We start from the raw sequence: 20881 nt of genomic DNA on the forward strand, positions 1-20881 counted from the left end.
TTAACTTGATAACGATGAAAGTGCTGTCACCTAAATTTGAACTTGATCTGTGTTTGGTGGTATTATAAAAAGCATTGTGTATAAGTTTCATAACATTTGGTTGAGGCAAAGTAAAGAAAGAGTGTGGAAACGGCAAGTTCGAACTTGTTGCCATTCATAAAGGGACAAAACTCAAGAATGTTGGAAGTGACACCACCTTAATTCAAGGCAAACTTAAGTAAGAGAACAGAAACCAATTTGGGGCGTACGTACAGATGATTACAGTAGAATGCATTGAGTGTGTAGGTAAAGGTAATATCTTTGGTTATCTTGCTTGCTAGCTGAACTGTGAAGTCATTATTAGGTTAGGTAAACTACCCTCCTTTAAGAGTAGACTAGTCCGACAGATAACCAATCTATCTGTCTGTAGGACTAGACTACTCCAAAAGGAGGGTAGTATACATAACCTAATAATGGCTTCACAATTCAGCTAACAAGCAAGCTAACCAAAGATTCTACCCTTACCTACACACTCAATTTCATTCTGCTGTAAGGGAGAACCTTAATGTCCCCTCGAACATGTGGCAGCATATAGATAATAATGAACAGTGCTGAAGTATAGTTCACAAATGTATTTCATAATTACCTTTCTCGATATAAATCCCAGGAGTAGCTTTAGAAAACACCCAGTATCTATTATGATTTCTGTCAGTTCCAACTGGTGTAACTCTTAAAACATGTTTAGCTGCTCCTATTCCTTCCTGTAAAAAAGTAAAAGAAAATATACCATTCTTTTAGTTTTGCTACTTTATGAATTGGTTTAAGACTTTTATAGCCTTTGATACTATATAAAACGGTTTTAGATTTTAAAAAGATAGGTGGGTTTCAACACGTTTTCATAAGATTTTGTCAGAAATTCAGTTCAGATATATTACTAGCAGCAGAAGCTCGAAATTCAAACGTTTTGAGATATGCCTGTCTCCTCAATAAATAAAATGGAGAGACATGAAACCTACAAAAATAATGAAAGTGATGTATTCACTTTATCAAACGATCTTTTTTTGTGTGTGCACCAAAATTGCTTCTTTAATCAGTGTTTTTAGTATACAAAATGAGCTTAGAAATCATAAATCCAGGTGTAAGCAGATAAATATAGGAAAATAGACTGACTTCAATGGAGAGAGACCATGTGCCTGTAGAAGTTAGCCTTTGCTATGCATGAATCACTAGTCATCTGATTTTAAAAGTCTATATATCTAAATGTAAGTGTCAAATTTAGTCAGGTATAAGAAACTTACAGTAAAAGCCTTTTCCAAATCTATTCTTTCTTTCTGTTCCATATATTCTTCATATTCTCTCTGTTTTCTGAAATATAATTATTTTCTTTACATCTTGGAGATGATTGATTGATTGATTTTTGGTGTTTAACGCCACTTTCAGCACTTCTGCTTATTTCGTGGCAGTCAGTTGTTATTGATGGAGGTAACTGCAGTACCAAGAGAGAACCACAACTGGCAATCATAGTCAATTAAGATTTAAGTTGAACACACCAGTCATAAACAGGGTTTAAACTCGCAACCTCTGTGTTGACAGGCTACTGATACAGTAGTTGAACTACTTAGACCACTTGGCCACAAAGGCCCTTCAGTGAGACGACAGAATGCTAGTATTGTTAAACGTTGAAATAAAGATACGAGTTTGCTGATGTTTATTTCTAGCTAACAACATCTCTTGTGTGTTTGTATTGTTTCTGTGTTTTAAAATGAACTTGGGCAATCTATAACAGTTTTTGTTATTTCATTGTCAGATATAATTTATAATTAATTGATATTGCCTATCAGCTGTGATCTTCATAACACAGTTGTAGTAGCATGATTAAAATCAGCAGCTGTGTTCTTCATAGCACAGTTGTAGTAGCATGATTAGAATCAGCAGCTGTGTTCTTCATAACACAGCTGTAGAAGCATGATTAAAATCAGCAGCTGTGTTCTTCATAACACAGCTGTAGTAGCATGATTAAAATCAGCAGCTGCATTCTTCATAACTCAGTTGTAGTAGCATGATTAAAATCTAGCCAAGAATTTTGCTCAAACCAGTGCTAAGGACCATCCGGAACATGCAGCAAGGTGAGATTTTTGCAACATTTTCAAGGCCTCAGTGTGATTATGAGATAAAGTACAGCAATAAAATTATTGCTCTTTTGCAATTGGTGTTTTCATGTGCACGTTGTGATTTTGTGTCATGAATAGATGCATCGTATCTTTTCTTTTCCATTACACTAGTAAATCATACACGCTTTAATAGTGGCCATTCCAATAATTAAGTGTAAATACAAAATTCATCTTCTGATGAAACTTGTGGTAACAAAATGTATATGACCGTTTTCCATTCTCTTACTTTTATAGGCAAAACAATTTGCAATAGTAGTTCCCATTACTCCGTACCTCACTTTTTGATATCATATCATCTGTATCAAAGTTACTAGTTAACTCTTTCCAATTCACATTATTATAAAGTCTACTGACAAGTGTTATTCAAAATGTGTTTTCAAATAAGTCTGGGCACAGATGCCTTTTTGTTTGTTTGTGTGTTGGATTGCTGTTTCATTGATGTATCCATATCCTCTTTAATTTATATACATAAATCTTATAAAACATGTGAAAATAACAACGAATCAATTATATCTTACTGTTCTCTTCTTTCTTGGTCCTTCTTTTCTTTCTCTGCTGCAGCCTGGTTTGCCAAAAGTCTTCGTCGTTTAACAACAGAGGCAAGGTCACTTTGGTCACCGCCACCATCAGTACCTTCATCTGCGGACACGTCAGGTGTGGTCCCTTTAGAACTGTCTCCACCATTGACACTGGCTTTCCCGTAAAATGATGTCAGTAATACATCTGAAAAATAAAACAAGAATGAATCAGTTGTCTGGCTAAGTATACCCTTACTTATAATTCAAAGTATTGGAAAACAGGAAGTGGGTGTCTGATAGATCTTAATTCATTCCATGAATTAAAAAAATTAAAGTATCTGCAAACAGGAAGTAGTTTTCTAACAGGTCAAAAATATGTTCATATTACAACTCATCACAGTCAAGCTGCTGGTCCCAAGTGATAAAGACATTCTTGACAAAATTATTCTCAAAGGAAATCAGTACTATATAAAGTGATATGTTGTGTGTGACTGGTCGAAGGATGGAAGAGCAAGTGTATACTTTAATTGAGAATAGGCTTATGTGTTATGAATGTGAACTCTGCTTTGCACTTCACTGATGTGTTGAGCAATCTTTTAAAAAGAGTTCAGTGCACAAAGTGACAGTTTGTACAAAGACATGTCATACCAAAAGGACACATCATTTATCATATGAGCTGGCCAGTTTTTTTTAATCTAACCCCTAACTGTATACTTAGTGGGGAAACAGGAACTACCAATTTTAAATCTTTACTTTGACCATGCCAGGATCGAACCCCAAAAGACCTGCACATGAAGAGAGCACGATTCCACTACATGACCAAGACCTTTCTTTCATATTGAAAATCGAACAGATACCAACATTATATCATTAGAAAAATAATAGATAAACAAACCTTACTTAAGGGATCATAGATTTATTCTTATGAGGAAGCTCCGAGCATGCTCGGAGGATGCTCGGAGCTTTTTAAGTAAGCTCTTCTCAGCAGTTTATGTGACAATAATTATCATGATCTATTAAGATGTCAATCAAATCTACACCACTTCTATAATAAGGAAAGTAAAGCATTATAGAGGAAGCTCAATTAACACCTGTGTAAACATCTGGTCTATTTAAATACATTGTGCATGAAATTTTACAAAACTATTAAATAGATTAGAAATTCTTCAACAGTACTGTGTAATGCTTGGAAAGAAATCTCAAGTCTCCACAAAAAGTAAAAGTGATTTAAAAAAAAACTCTCAAATTTTATAATTAGATGATATGATTTAAATATAGTTTATATTATATAATATGCTACAGAAAAGTTATCACGACACAAACAACAGTCAGGGGGTGATACTAAACAAGTTATTTTTTTTAATTACTTGTATATAGGTATTTTTTGTTTTTAAAAATTATTTGATAACTCAATAGTTATTTTAAATGTCAAAAGAAGCATGGACTAAATGTAGTTTTTAAGATTTTTTATATCATTTCATTAAATACAATTAAGTATTTGTCCAATTTGAGTATTTGAGATGAGTATAGAGAGGTTACTTTAAAAATAATGACAAAAATATTACTTTTATGAATTATTTTATATATCTTTGAAAAACTTAGTACTTACAATTATTTAAGGAACATATGTAATTGTTTTTGATTAAGATTACAAATTATAAATAACTTCAAGTCTTAATTAAATCACAAGGTTCCATCTATTTATATCTGTCTATCTCTAAGATTTTAAGGGAAAATGATATTTTGATAGCCCCAAGAGACCAATCTTTGACCAAGAAGTGTGGCATCAGAAAGGCAATTAGTGTTTTAGGAGGATTTAAATAGTTTTATATTTCAGGAGGAAAACAAACCAGATGTCTGTAAAAATTTGTTAAAGCTAGCAAAACCTGTATGAATGAACACCTATAAAAATAATATTAACAGAAGTTACTTATTCATGATATAGAAGTAATATTTGAAACAGCCTCGTTTTCAACATAACTTGTATAGGTAATTTTGAAAATTACTTGTTTAAGTAATGGCTCTAACTAAACAATGGTAATATGTTTTTTTTAAAAATAGCAAACTTAGTTCTTTTATAGAAAATATGGCTACTTTAGGAAAAGTTGAGGGGGTAATACTACCATTGTTTTCCCTCTAGTACGTCTCTCTTCAATTGGCATTTTTATAAATTGTGCGGATTTGGCTTTGTTTTAAATAAAGAAATACTTGGCATGAGTAAAGTTTTATCCTGTCCTGTACTTCAGTGAAAATATAACATAAAATTATTTTTTCCCTTATTAATCTTTGTTTAATTGGTAATTAAAAAAAAAAATGTGCAGAATTTATCTATATTTTAAATAAAGAATTACATGACATGAGTAAAGTTTTATCCTGTCCTGTACTATAGTAACAATACAACATAACTTTTCAGTGCATATAAGAAAGTAAACATCACCAGAAGTGAACCAATCAAATTCTCTCCCCCTTTTTTTACCTTTTTACAAGCTTTAGTAGCCATGTCCCCTAAAATTTCTAAAATATTTATAGTATAGAACACCAAATAATTTTTTTTTATCGCTTTGAAACACCCACGATACATGTTTATGTTTCAAAAACACTTTTCTGCAATGAAATGGAGGGTTAATTTCCAACAACTGTCAAATTAAATGCAATATAAGAAACAAATCAACCCTTTTGAAACTGAATGTACTATGTTTTGGTAGTATGGTTATAAATCAACAACCTGGTTACCATAGTTTGTGTCTTTGATGACTTTTGTAGTATAAATCTAAAATATATTTATATTTTAGATATCAAATTTAATAATTTTTTTTGTATTGAAAAAGAATAATAATTATTAAGAAAATGTTTTAAAAACATTTTCTTTCTGTGAGGACTTGATAATTCTTTCCAAGCATTGTACAGTACTATTAAAGAATTTCTCATCTATTTTATAGTTTTGTAAAATTTCAAGCAAAATGTATTTGAATAGACCAGATGTTTACACAGGTGTTAATTGAGCTTCCTCTATAATGCTCTACTTTCCTTATTAAAGAAGTGCTATAGATTTGATTGACATTTTAATGGATCATGATAATTATTGTCACATAAACTACTGAGAAGAGCCTACTTAAAAAGCTCTGAGCATCCTCCGAGCATGCTCAGAGCTTCCTCGTAAGAATAAATCTATGATCCCTAAATTTGTTTACAATAAATCATTATTTTTCAAATTGTTAAATCACCAATGTACAATAAATTCATTTCTTTTCGTGGGTACCATTTTTTGTAGATGGAGCAAAAGATGTATTTTCGTGGATATTTGATTTCTTGGTTTTGCAAAGGTCTGCATACAAGTCTTGAAAATTTGCACTTTGTTGGACCTTTGAATTTGTGGTTCACCTTTACCCACAAAATCCATGAATATTGGTATCCCATGAATATTGGTATCCCATGAATAACAGTGAGTCATGATTTGTATTAAGTCAAGATGGCATACCTTTAGAGGTAGGTTTTTCTTTATCATCTGCTGGCTTTTCTTCTCCCTGCTTTGATTTATCTCCCATTTCTTTCTTCAATTCTTTTTCTTTTCTCAGTTTATCATTTTTCTTCTTCAGTTCTGCCATTTTCTTTTTCCTAAAACATCCAAAAACTAAACTATATGCATGACAACTTTCATGAATGGTTGATATTCTTTAGTTATTAGAAGTAACCAAAAATCCAGCAGATTACAACAAAAGAGTCAGACAATAATTTCGGTGAAATGAGACCAAAGGTGTTTACATTATGTAATTGGGCATAAATTGGTGTCTCTTGCATTCAAGTTTCTCTACAATCTGACTGAAAAATTTAATAAACAATTGTTATTTATAAACAGAATTCATCTTATAGCTAAATTTCTTGACAAGTGTACTTAATGCATAAAATTTATAAATTTGCGTCTCTTTCGGCTGGACTAAAATATTTGTATAAATAATGTAAATATAGGATCAAATATTATAAAAATGTCTGCAGAGACTGTCAGGATATGTAGAAGGGCCTTACCAAATACTTCTATCAATCATAAATAACTATTTAATGTGAACTTGGTTGGCGCCTGTTTAAACCCACTGCATTTTTTGCACCTGTCCAGAGTCAGGAAGGAGCCTGTTGTTCAGTGGCTGTCGTTTGTTGGGGTGGTTCATAGGTGTTTCTCGTTTTTTTTATATAGATTAGACTGTAGGTTTTCCTGTTTGAATTGTTTTACACTAGTCATTTTGGGGCCCTTTATAGCTTGCTGTTCAGTGTGAGCCAAGGCTCCTTGTTGAAGGCTGTACTATGACCTATAATTGTTAACTTTTTATACATTGTGACTTGGATGGAGAGTTGTCTAATTGGCACTCATACCACATCTTCTTATTTATATTAAAGAGCGACAGTCAAACCATAATGATGTTAAAGTTTGGTCAAGAGCATATGATGACAAATAATTTAACCAATGTAAATAAGAAGATGTGGTATGAGTGCCAATGAGACAACTCTCCATCCAAGTATGAAAGTTTTCTGTCAAACTCTCTAGCATTGTTGTGAATCAGACAGACAAAAAGAATAACTATGTTCCCGGGAGAGCCCAACGGGAGCAATTACCTGAACAAGTGACACTTACCATAATTGTGTTGCTTCGTTTTGTTTTTCTTCCATGTAATCCTGTACAGAATATGTCCCCATGATACGTAGACAAAGGCCTTTCAAAATCTTCACTTTCTGTTCACCATCTAAATCATACAATTCTTGGCTTTCTAATAACTGGATGATTTCTTCAGGCTGATGAGAAAATTAAAATTCAGAGAAACAATGTATTTCGAGGCTTCAATTAAATAATTAAATCTAAATAAAAATAAAGAAAGAATTTGACCATGGGACACAGTTTCGCCTGCTTTAAAATATACGGCAAATTCTTCAATTTTTTTATTTACAAAGGGACATTACTCAAGAACGCCAAAAGTGATGCCACCAAGATTCGAAACTTGATCTGTGTTCGGTGGTAATAAGCATTGTGTACAAGTTTTATAACATTTGGTTGAGGCAAACTAAAGTGAGTGTGTGGAAACGACAAATTTAGCAATTTTTCCATTTATAAACGGACATAACTCAAGAAAAGTGAAAGTGACGCCATCCAAATTCAAACTTGATCTGTGTTTAGTGGTAATAAGCATTGTGTATAAGATTTATAACATTTAGTTGAGGCAAACTAAAGTTAGAGAATGGAAACTAATTTTGGGGCGTATGGAGATACAAGGATAAAACTAAATGTTCCCTCAGCTGCGGCTGGGGCATAAAAATATGACAAAAATGAAATAACCAACATTTATTGTACACAATCTCAACTTGACATACAAATAAAATTGAGAATGGAAATGGGGAATGTGTCAAAGAGACAACAACCCGACCAAAGAGCAGAAAACAGCCGAAGGCCACCAATGGGTCTTCAACACAGCGAGAAAATCCCGCACCCGGAGGCGAGCTTCAGCTGGCCACTAAACAATAAAATGCTTCGCTGGGGCGCAGCTTGATACGACCGCAGAGGTCGAACCCTGAACAGTTGGGGCAAGTATGGACACAAAATTCAAGCTTGATACAGCTATGACTTTGGATTGTCATTAAATATTTGACACAGCATAGGTTTCTGACACAGGATGAATGTGGTGTAAGAACTGGAAAAAATTTAATTTACCTATTATGGTGGAATATCCATAAACTAAATTGTTTGTTAATTTCAATATATCAAAGAATATGTAGAATTCAATGTTTGATGTAATGTAATAAAGTTGAAATTTGGACCGTTTTTGTTCAATGTGGACCAATTTGGTAACATGTATAAATAATCAAAAATCTAAATACATGGGAGCCCATTTAAATACATCATAAAGGTATTAAAATAGAAAGTGACATTATAGTCATGGCTAAAAATAAACAAAAATCCTTAATCAGCAACATTTAAAGTAATATCTAAAAATAAAATTCCTTTGTAACCATAAAAGCCCATTTAAATACATCATAAAGATATTAAAATAGAAAATGACATCATAGTCATGGCTAAACATAGCAAAAAACCCTTAATCAGCATCATTTAACAGTAATATCTAAAAATGGAAATTACATCATAAAGGTATTAAAATAGAAAATGACATCATAGTCATGGCTAAAAATAAACAAAATCCTTAATCAGCATCAGCAACATTTTATAGTAATATCTAAAAATAAAATTCCTTTGTAACCATAAAAGCCCATTTAAATACATCATAACAGATATTAAAATAGAAAATGACATCAAAGTCATGGCTAAACATAGCAAAAACCTTAATCAGCATCATTTAACAGTAATATCTAAAAATAAAAATTTCTTTGCAACCATAAAAGTAAAATAGAAAATGACATCATAATCATAGCTAAAAATAAACAAAAATTTTTTTTATTGGCAAATTTTAAATGGAGTTTATTATACTAAAACAATAAATTTGCAACCATAAACATGATAAAACCCCATTTAAACACATCATAAAAGTATTAAATAATTCAACTACATCATAAGGCTATAAAAATAGAAAATGACTTCATAGTCAAGGCTAAAGGTAAACAAAAAACCTTCATCAGCAAAATTTTATATTGGCAAATTTCCAATGAAGTTTATTACACTAAAATTGTTGGCAAATTTCCAATGCATTTATTAACAATAAAGTTATTGGCAAATTTCCAATTTACATAATTTAAAAGCAGTGTAGATGAGATATTTAAATGAGTTTGAATTACCAACCTTACACTGCTTTTAAATAATGTTCTTTACTCAATTATTTGTCTATTAAAATGGAAACCCTTGTTTTTTAACCTTTTTTCCCCTTATTCCTTAAACATTAGAGCCATAACCCCCCCCCCCCCCCCCCCCCCAAAGCCAATTATTACTTTCCAATGTAACCTAAATTTCCAATATACATAATTTTAAATTTCAATTCCTCATGATATATAACCGTATCATTATTATTTTCTTTCATATATAAATCTGAAACAACCATCTTTAAATGGAAAATTTTAAAGAAAAAAAAAGGAAAAAAAAAATCCTACCCCCCACACATTTTTTCAACCCCCTTTTGATTCAAAATCCCCCACCTCAATCACAACCTTCAATTTGTGGTATGGTACATTGCAATACAATTTCACAGAGATCCATACACTTGAACACAAGTTTTTGTTGCAAACTAAAAAAATCCTTATTTTCGACCAATATTTGGCCCCTTATTCATAAATGTTTGAGCAATTAACCCCAAAACTCAATTCCTACTTTCTCTTCGTGATAAAAAATAACTAACTTAAAATGTAAAATTTTAAACAAAAAAAAAAGGAAAAAAAAAAATTACCCCTTTTTTGACCCCCGCCCCCCTTATGATTCATCACCCCCGACCCCCTTTCCCCCCAAACCAAGCTCAATAACAGCCTTGCCTTTGTGGTATGGTACCTTGTAATACAATTTTAGAGAGATCCATACACTTGAACACAAGTTATTGTCTAGAAACTAAAAAATGCTTATATTAAACCCCTTTTTAGGCCCCTTATTACTAAACGTTTTGGGCAATTACCACAACACTCAATTCCAGCTTTCCCTTTGTAAAATGGAACCTTGTAGTAAAATTTCAGAAAGATCCATACACTTACACACAAGTTATTGTCATGAAACTAGAAAAATGCTTGTTTTTTGCCCCCTTTTGGCCCCTTATTCCTAAAATTTTGAGGCAATTAACCCCAAAATCAATCCCAGCATTGACCCTTTGTGATATGGAATCTTGTGGTACAATGTCAAAGAGATCCATATGCTAACACACAAGTTATGTCTGGAAGTTACAAAAATGCTTATTTTTGGCCCCTTTTTGGCCCCTAATTCCTTAACTGTTGGTACCATGACCCCCAAAATCAATCCCCACCTTCCTATTGTGGTATTGAACCTTATGGTAAAATTTCATAGAGATCCATTCACTTAAACTAAAGTTAGAGTGCGAAAACCATTGTGTATTCGGACGACGACGCCGGACGACGACGACGACGACGCCAACGTCATACCAATATACGACCTCAAAATTTTTTTGCGGTCGTATAAAAATGTGTACTAGTTCAATGAAAATGGACGTCACACTAAACTCCAAAACATATAAATGAACTAAAAATAATAAATATACAAGACTAACAAAGGCCAGAGGCTACTGACTTGGGACAGATTCAAAAATGTGGAGGGGTTAAACATGTTTTGTTAGATCTCAACCCTCCCCCTATACCTCTAGCCAATGTAGAATAGCAATATGCCTTAAATTATTTGTCAAATTCAGATATTAAAGCACTTTAAGTCAAACCCATTTATACAAGTTTCCAACATATATTATTCTTACCGGCCCATGCTGTCTCTTTGACTTTTACCCCAGATCTCTTAATATTCATACTTACTCCTTATTTCTACCCTACCACATAATGAACACATATACAATGTAAATTATATGTACCTACCACTTCGTCTTCATTATTATCCTCATCATCGCTATCACTGTTATGATCCTCCTGTACATCCTGTTTCCGCAGACATAGACGAACAAGTTCCGACGTTGTATAGGAGTTTACAGGAATGTCTGATAATGAAATTTTAATTTCCTGATAATCCTGAAGAAATATAAAAAAAATAATTAAATGTTTTCTATAAGAAGCGTTTGAAATGAGTTATGCATAGTCATCAATAGTTGTTCTGGTAATAAAAGTAAGCATTGATTGATTCACTTAGAATCTGGGGGTGTTATTTGGGGTTTTGAAATTGTTTTTACAAACTAGTGTCTCTTTCCACAAAAATTGTTAATGGGTAAAAGTACTTTGCAAGTCATGGACATTTCAGAACTTACGATCAAATGTAAGATGATTTTTGTGGGCAATTTTACAGCTATTTAATGATGATTACATACTGTATATTAAGAAAAAGGTGCACACAAATAATGCTATCAAATATAAAATGCAAGTTTTTATTTTTTGCAAAACTTTATATCCTGTGACATACAATTTTTACAATATGAAAAACATTAAATCTAAAATAACAGTACATGTATTTTATGGGCTGTTCCATAAAAATATACATGGGACCCAGGGAAAGCAACTTGAATTTGCCCATATGAGTGGTTGTGAAATATTGTGATGTGCAAGTTTAAAATGTGTGCTGGACTCTTAAAATCGTTTCTTTGGGTGGTCAATCTGTTTTCAAAGTGCCTTCCCTGGGTACCATGTATGTTTTAATGGAACAGCCCTAAAATTATAATACATGTAGATCGACACACATATCACCAGTAATCACTCTGGAATATTACCCACTAGTGTGGTGTGTAAATAAATCACTGACCAACAACACATTGTGACATTTACACATGGTGTTCAAGTTTGAAGAAATTTTATCTTCATGACAAGGTTTGGATAGTAAATTAGAGCCAGCCACTCATTCCCCCTCCTGATACCGTTTTATAACCTGTTGACTTTGAAAGTATAAAGAAGATATTAACCTTTATTTTTTTTGTAAAGAATAATTAGGGCTTTTCCATTCAAATGGGTATGCAAGGGTAGGAAGGGACTTCAAAAAGCTCCCCAATACCAAAATATTCTGAGAAATTTTGCATACCTCAAATGGATATACAACTATAAATGACACACAACCCATGTCTAAATATAAAACTGTCCTTCCTGCCCTCCCCTATTCTTTTTAATGGTATAGCCCATTTGTTTCAGGAATTACCTCAGATATCTGGTCTTGTAACAGTGTCTGTAATAGTATTGACAGAATCTTAGACAAGTAAGAAAATCCTTCTTTGCCACTCCCAATTGACTGCATTAATTTTTCTGAAAAAGATTAGAACTCAAAATTATTTTTCTTCTTTCTTTTATTTTTTTAAAATAAAACCAATAACCTAATATTGTTGTTTTATATTTTGTTTTTATTGGTCTACTACCACCTTCATTACAGTTATAAGGTTAAATTAAATCTTGTATTTTAATATTGAAATTGTGAAGTTAATCAGGTCTTTTAGACATTTTTTCAAAAGGTTCATTGAAGAATCAAGTAGATCTGGACTAAGGATGTCTTTCATCTGAACCTATGCCAAAATTAATTTATACTTTCATTTAATAAAAAAATAATCTGATATAACACAATCTAGAACTTAATTAAAATGCAGAATGAAAAAAAAACTTCATATGTACATGTACTATACAGTCTAAACATGGAACTTTCCTTTCCGATTACTTTTGTCGACATGATGTGAAACACACAATATTAATGGATAACATTCTTGGACAGAAGATACATATTTCTCTTATGGTTGTGGCTTGTTATCTATTTCTTGCATGAATAGATATTTCATATCAAACTGCATGGAGTGTGATACGAAAATCTGAGTTAATTTGATTGGCTTATCCAGCATCATGAGACGATATTACAACGTTTTCATTGGCTATTCATTAGGTCATCAAAGGTTAAGACGATGTCTATTTCGTCCATGGCAACGGACATATATGTGGATTCTTCAATAATATACAAAATACTCACACTTTTTACCTGAAAATATTCGTTTGGTCAACTTTTAATACATATGAAGCGTACAAAAAGTTTTAAAATGTCTGATGTTTTAAGTTTGACATCAAAACAGGACATATGACGTCATACTGGTATGTGCAAAAGACTAGATCAACGATTCACAGATTTTTTTTTTTATAAACACAATGAGTGTTGACCATAAGCATGATAATAGAAATAGGTTTAACAACTTGTGAGAATTGGATATCGCTTGATATCAACTCTCGTTATTTAATTTAAATAGTAATAATAAACTTGCCAAAGGCTCGTTTATTATTATATTGAAATTAAATAACTCGAGTTGATATCAAGCGATATCCAATTCTCACTCATTATGAAACCTATAATTACCTGCAGAAACAGGAAATTCTTTGTTTGGTATCAACAATCCTTGGTAACAGCTTATAAATTCTGTAACCATAGCAACATCACCAAACAGTTCATTGGGTAAACCATCAGGTGTCGTCACAAGTTTCATCTCTGGTAATGGTTCTAGGTCTAATTCTGTATCTTCAAATTTCTATATCAATATATTAACACAAAGACTTATGACTACATATAAATTCAACATTTTTTTTCTTGCCACATCATAGCCCCTGAACATTGATAAAAAGGTAAACTGCTAAAAAAACAATCAACCTTTTTCAACATCCCTCTACAATCTTTTAACTCCTTAACCAGTCAGGGTTATTACTTAAGTAACTCTTAAAAATTACCTATAAAAGTCATGTTGAAAATGTTACTTTTGTATGTATCATTTAAAGAGGTGTCCATTCATACAAATTTTATGTGCATAAACAAATTTATGCAGATATCTGCTAATATTTTTTCCATGAAGTACAAAAACTAATCCTTCAAGACCAAATTATCGTTTAATATTCATGCTTCAAGGTTAAAGATTTGTATTTTTGGACTAACAAAATATTTTCCAGCATAATTTTTTTTTGCATCAGGCATAATCATATAAATCTTTTGTCATGTGCCATATATAAAGCTTTGGATAAAACATTTCTATCAGACTAAATTTCTATTAATTTGGGGAGATTTTTGTTCTTACTTCAGCATTGTTCAGCATTATAAGGATTTCCCAATGTAAATTATTTTTGCTTCAATAATTTCACATAACTTAAGATTGCTAATGCTACATTCAGTGTGTTCTTATACTTTCATGATTTTACTCTGAACAAACCTTTTTCTTTTCTTTCAATTCTTCTTGTCTTTTTCTTTTTTGAGCTAGTCTCTTTTGCTTCTGGTATTCTTCTCTTTGCTCTGGTGTCATAGCATCCCTATTAATACATTTTTAAAGTTCAATTTTAAAGTGCTTGGTTTACTAATCAAATTGATCAGAAAACACATCAAACCATTTCAAATTTGTGATTATGTACTTTTCTACCAGCCTTTATTAAGTACTTCAACTTTTGATTTTTTTACTAGAAGGAAAATAAGGCCAAAAAATATAGTTGTGTTTCCTGCTCTCTAACACACCCTTACACATTTTACGGACATTGTTGGTAAAGCAATGTTTAAAGTCCGGAAAATATTTTCATTCATGACAAAAAAAAGTGCGGAAAACTGATTCTTTGAGTGAATTTTCTAAGTCAACGGACCATAACTCTGCACAAAATCATCAGACCGGAACATAATTCGAACTTGATCTGTAACTTGTCATGATTACTCTATATACCAAATTACAAATCAATATCTTCAAGCACGAAGAAAAAAGTGTGGAAAACTGATTTGCCGGACTGACAGATGGACAGACAGACAGACGGACAGAGTGCAAACCTCAAGTCCCTTTCAACTTCGTCGGTAGGGGACTAATAAATGGGAAATGTGACCATGGGACACAGATTATGCACCCTGCTTGCATATAACATAATAAAGGGACATAACTCAAGAACGGTAAAAGTGACGCTACCTAAATTCGTACTTGATCTGAGTTTTGTGGTAATAAGCATTGTGCATAAGTTTCATAAAATTTGGTTGAGGCATACTTACGTTAGTGAACGGAAACGAAAAATTCAGCAATGCTTTCATTTGTAAAGGGGCATAACTCTAGAACGGTAAAAGTGACGCTCCCAAATTTAAAATATGATCTGCGTTTTGTGGTAATAAGCATTGTGTATAAGTTTCATAACATTTGGTTAATGCAAACTAAAGTTAGAGAACGGAAACCAATTTCGGGACAAGTAAAACTTAATGCCCCCTCCGCTATGGTGGGGGCATAAATATTAATTATTTTTACCTATTTATAAAAATAAGGAGATATGTTATGATTGTCGTTGAGACAACTATCCACTACAGTTCAAATGACAAGGATACAAGCTACCCTAGGAGTCAGCAAACAAGTGTATGTTTTTGGGACAAAAACTGAAATCAGTTGAATAACTGTCAAACATAAATCTTTGATTCAAAGGACACAAAGGAAGACTTTTCTAGTGATCAAAAAATCAAATTCATTTATACCAATTCGATTTCAATGTCAGTGTGCTATTGCAGTGAATTCAGTTTGCCTATATGGGAACATGTACAGTCAAACTTATTAAAGTCATCCTTTCATAGGAGCAGAGAAAAGAGATGACCTTCAAACAGCATAAGTGTTATTACAGCAGAACAAGAAAAGGTGACATGAGACGACGGATTTTGCTTATTAAGGGCTATTCCATTAAAATGTATTTTATAGGGTAGGAAGGGACTTTCAAAATATCCCTTCAACCAAGAACCATTTTTTAGATAATTTTGCATAATGGTAATAGATGCATACTGAAAAAAGACCCATGACCCACGTTCATTAATAAATTTCCCTTCCTACCCTTCCACATACATTTTAATGGAATAGCCCTAAGGTTGACCTTTATATTAGATCTGACTTTAGTTATTGCACAAATGTAAGGCTTATTAACCAACTTAGCAGTCATTTACAAAATTTCTCTTAAATTATCGATAAATGAGCATAAAGAAACCCACAATACACACCCCTTTTTATTTTTAGAACTTACAGTTTGCGTTTTTCTTCCCTCCTTGCTATACTACTTTCAACCATATCTTTAACAGACACAGGCAACTTTCCTCTCTGTTTGAGCGTTAAGACTTTACATGCTGTTTCTAGTAAACCTTTTATTTTTCCTTTATCTTTTGCTTTGACGGCAAGCACCAACTTAGAAACAACCGCTGGGGTTTTGGGTGGTGACATAACTTTGGGTTTCTTATCTGGAGTTCTCATTCCTTTTTGTGGAGATTTAAACTTTTTCTTGATTGGTGTTGATTTTTTCTTTTCCGGTGTTTTCATCCCTTTCTTCTTGGACATGTCAAACAAAGTCATCTGTTTCATACTCTGTATAAAGAAATAATGACTTATTATGTTAAGATACGGATTAGAACATATAAATCAGTATTTTCATTAAAACCTTGGTGTCTGTTTTTAGGTTTAGGTTGCTTCATTTTAGTGTGATTGTTCTGTTATACTTCATACAGCCTTCATTTGTATTACATATTATGTATTTGTTAAGATTAAGGCTTATATCAACTACAAATAAATCACTTTTCTTACAAAGTTTACATACTCCAGACTTCAGTCATGGTCTGTAACTTAATGCTTCAATTAAAGGTAATACAAAAAATCCTGCATTAAAAAAAAGGTAAATGTGTCAGATGATATTTTTGGTGGAAATGAGAATAAAGGTAGATCTTGATAAATAATTAGATCTGAGCATTTTTATCTGTGTCAGATTTTCTTCATCCATTATGGTTTTCTAGATATTAAAAGGATTAATGCATTTCACTCTTATGTTCTTTTCTCAGCAGTGGCAGCCATGTTGATTGATGGGCAGGAACAATTTTTTTTTAAACTAGATATACCTAAAGATCTTTTAGTCCAAGTTTGTTTGAAATTAGTCCAGTGGTTTCAGAGAAGATTTGTGAAAAGTTAACGATGTCAACAACAACAACATATGTCATGTGATGGCAAATGATCACATGACCCATAGGCCAAGGTGACCTAATCAAGACTGAAGATTTTCTACCATACCTTGGATTTAATTTTGGCGAGTGGAACAGATTCCTCATCACTGTCTGATGAAATATCTCCATTTGGAATTTTTTTCTGAGCCTTTTTCTTGGGTGACTTTTCCTTTGAGGATGAAGGTTCATCGTCTGAATCACTATCAACAACAATTCTGTCTGATTTGACCTTTTTGGACGGAGACTTTTTCTTCTTGGGTGATAAACTTCTTTGAGATAAAGGTGTATCATCCTCACTGGAGGATTCAGACACTACAACGGCACCTGAAATCTTTTTACTGGAAGGTTTTTTCTTAAGGGGTGATCCAGTCAATTTCAATTGTTTCTTATTGTCTTTTTTAGCACTATTTTTTTTCGATATTTTGTCTATTTTTGCTTTTTTGGAGGCTGATCCACCATGTGAAGATGATTTCCGTTTCCTTGACATTTCCTCTTCGGCTCTCTTCGCTACCTCTGCCATCTGTTAAACATGAAATATTTAAGTTGTAAAATTGTATGGCTTCTACATATATATATTTTTTCTTTTGAAATATATCACCATTTAAAAATATTTCCTTAAAAATAAATGCTGTTCCATTGAAAAAGAAATCAGCATTCAAAAACAAATGACCTTGTAAAATCAAAGTGCTTATTAGCAATGAAGGGTAAAAATTGCATTGATTTTGCATTGGGGACTTAAAATTAAACATTGCATTATATTAAGCATTGGAAGGCAATTCAATACTCATCCCTCGTCATTAATGGACAAAGGAAGATAACTCCAGTTTTATTACTTAAACATTTCATTGTTTATTTTAACAACAGATACTATTTTAAACACCATGCACAATCTATGTACTTGACATGTATGGTTATACAAATACACATCATTTTGTAACTTGAATATCTGAGTATTCATTTCATAGATACATTTCTTGAAATGTTCATGGACGTTATATACAGAATGTTGTGTTCAATGCACTATGTTTTTTTCTGATCAAAAGTTATGATAAAGTCTGGGAAATTGATAACTATCAAGCCAGTAACATGAGAGTTTTGACTGCATGAATGGAATCATTTCCCCAAAAATGATGCTTTTGTTTTAAGTAAACAAGCATGAGGGCTGTACCATAAATAAGTGTAGGAGAAGGGGGGCAGAAGGCATATTGTATTTCGTCCCACCATGCATAAAATGTTGAGGGCTATTCCATTAAAATGTATGTGGAAGGGTAGGAAGGGAAGTTTAATTATTGAATGTGGGTCATGGGTCTTTTTTCAGTATGCGTCTATTACCATTATGCAAAATTATCTAAAAAATGGTTCTTGGTTGAAGGGATATTTTGAAAGTCCCTTCCTACCCTCCCACATACATTTTAAGGGAATAGCCCTGACTATTCCCTATAAATGTCAAGGCTGTATTTCTTACCACTACCAATCAACTTTTAAAGAAGTGTCTCTTCAGCCCTGACATAAAGGAGGGGAATGTATGCTGGCATTAAAAGAACAGAGCAAGTTGGATAGGGAAAGATATTGTGACATCCCTAATCAGTATTAGATTCAAAGTTTAATCTGACAGAACGTTATCTTAGGTTGAGTCTAACCTTTGGATGGTAGCAGTCTAATTATATTTTTACACCAAAATTCTTAAAATTGTACTTACCTTCAAAGGAGAAACAAGGAAATCTGCAAATTTACTGGCAATACTGTAATCTTTAACTTTATTGCTATCCACTACCCAAGGACATGTAGGATTCTGTCCAGACCTAACAGCATAACATCGAATAAAATGACGTACACACTCTTTTAATGGAGGTTTTTCATCTCGTCTGAAATTTAAATCATAAAATAGTGAGTGATCTTGACTTGAAAGTAATCTATTTTACTTAAGGCTTCATCTACGCATTAAGGTGGTACATATAACTACAGGGCAGGGTTTAAGCTAGGATTTTGAGGGCTTTAGTCACTTTTGCGCGAGATGAAAATCAACATAATTTTGGGTAACAGCAAGGGACCAAGGATTTATGTATATTACTAGCTATACATCTTTGTCAGACTTTGAAGGACTAAGGCATCAATTTACTAGGCAGTAATTGCATGATTTGACTGATGTGTCACTTAAATATGAAGATTAGGATATAAGATCTGAAAATCTAGTTCAAAATTTTACTTCAATTAGTTTCAGGGGACATTCCTGATCAGGGCTATTCCAGAAAAAAATGTATGGGGGGGTTGGAAGGCACTTTTTTTTAATGCCCATGACCCATACAATTTGATTTTTTTGGCGACCCATAACCCAAACGATTAAATAGAGGTTTGATACCACCAGCCATCTAATTCAAAAAAAAAAAAAAAAAGAAAGTCAATACAGCAGTGTAAGAAATTGATATGGTCTACTTAAAAACTAGTATATTTTTTAAGTATGTATGTCTTAATGACTTTCAACACAACCATTGTAGAATTAGGATACTAAGGCTGAAAATTTCAATCTTCAGATCTCCTTTTGTACTTTTATATAATCTATATCAAAATATAAAGGGTAGATTCCAACTGTGGTATGGCTTTTTCAACTGTAAAAAGGGTTAGGAGTTTCTAAGCCAAACATCCAGAAATCACCACGTTTGTGTTAAAATTCCCCCCCACCAAATTAACAAAAATTCCATGAAATAATTTACTAAGGCATTGCGGGAATAGTATGTGTAAAACTATTAGCAAGTTGGTATATTTTTTATAATTACAATATTCAAATCTAAAATAATGGTCTATTAAGAAATATTTTTTTTCAATAAAATGAAGTTTTTTAAAACAAAAAATTCAAAGCTGGAATCTTTTTCATTAAAACATCATTCTCTTGCAGTTGAAAAGTAAAATAAATTTTTTGTGTATTTCAATAATCAGTAAAACGGATTTTAAAGAAAATCCATTTTAAGGGGAAATAACTCCACATAAAAAATAAAAAAACATAAAAATATTTCAGAGATTCATTACTGTTTCATCACCTTTTATAAAGCTATATTTTATTTTATTTATATACAAAAGCTTCCAAATCTTAATAAGTTAATGTACAACCACCCATCTAATTAAGTTGTGAAGAAGAACAACTACCCACAGAATTACATTTGCTCCAACCATCACAACCCATGCAAAAAAAGACAAACTGCCGTCCAACCCTCCCATACATTTTTTTCTGGAATAGCCCTCAACAAAAGTTGGGTTCCTTTTTTTAAAACCAAGAATCACAGTATAAATGAACTTGTTGAACTTTGTAAGACTATTACACTGCATAATCATTATCCTTATAAAACGTTTAAATCAATATTTTGAATTAATTTCTATAAAGTTGGAACCAAGGATTTGTACAAATTCACATGGAACGATTCCAATAACTGTAAATTGTAAATTAATCTAGAATTGATCACTTTTACTTTCGATTTCAATTGAAATGTAAACGGGAAGTGACAAGTAGATAATAAATTCAGAATGAATCCGGATTCATCTACGGATTGGTTCGTGTTTAAAAAAAGGCAGGAAATTATAATTTTTATATTTCAATTTGCTTAGTAAGAACTATATTTGTCTCTCTCATTTATTTTGGCACTAAATTTATTTCGTATTTT

The 20881-nt window shown here is 32.3% G+C and overlaps 2 protein-coding genes across 2 annotated transcripts in view; one reads left to right on the top strand and one right to left on the bottom strand.

The window, feature by feature from the left end:
• Positions 1 to 20881, top strand: part of LOC127705450 (uncharacterized) — a 351867-nt gene that overhangs the window by 147044 nt on the left and 183942 nt on the right. The window lies entirely within an intron of this gene.
• Positions 1 to 20881, bottom strand: part of LOC127705446 (tyrosine-protein kinase BAZ1B-like) — a 50478-nt gene that overhangs the window by 19209 nt on the left and 10388 nt on the right. Inside the window, exons 7-18 of the mRNA XM_052209764.1 lie at positions 18928 to 19093; positions 17296 to 17748; positions 16268 to 16602; positions 14458 to 14554; positions 13620 to 13788; positions 12432 to 12535; positions 11174 to 11323; positions 7293 to 7450; positions 6147 to 6283; positions 2669 to 2873; positions 1278 to 1344; positions 626 to 740 (exon numbers count right to left, since the gene is read on the bottom strand). Of these exons, the coding sequence (XP_052065724.1) occupies positions 626 to 740; positions 1278 to 1344; positions 2669 to 2873; positions 6147 to 6283; positions 7293 to 7450; positions 11174 to 11323; positions 12432 to 12535; positions 13620 to 13788; positions 14458 to 14554; positions 16268 to 16602; positions 17296 to 17748; positions 18928 to 19093 (2156 nt within the window). The remainder of the gene's footprint in view (positions 1 to 625; positions 741 to 1277; positions 1345 to 2668; positions 2874 to 6146; positions 6284 to 7292; positions 7451 to 11173; positions 11324 to 12431; positions 12536 to 13619; positions 13789 to 14457; positions 14555 to 16267; positions 16603 to 17295; positions 17749 to 18927; positions 19094 to 20881) is intronic.

Source organism: Mytilus californianus, unplaced genomic scaffold, assembly GCF_021869535.1.
Source record: "Mytilus californianus isolate M0D057914Y unplaced genomic scaffold, xbMytCali1.0.p SCAF_6, whole genome shotgun sequence".
Lineage (NCBI taxonomy): Eukaryota > Metazoa > Mollusca > Bivalvia > Mytilida > Mytilidae > Mytilus > Mytilus californianus.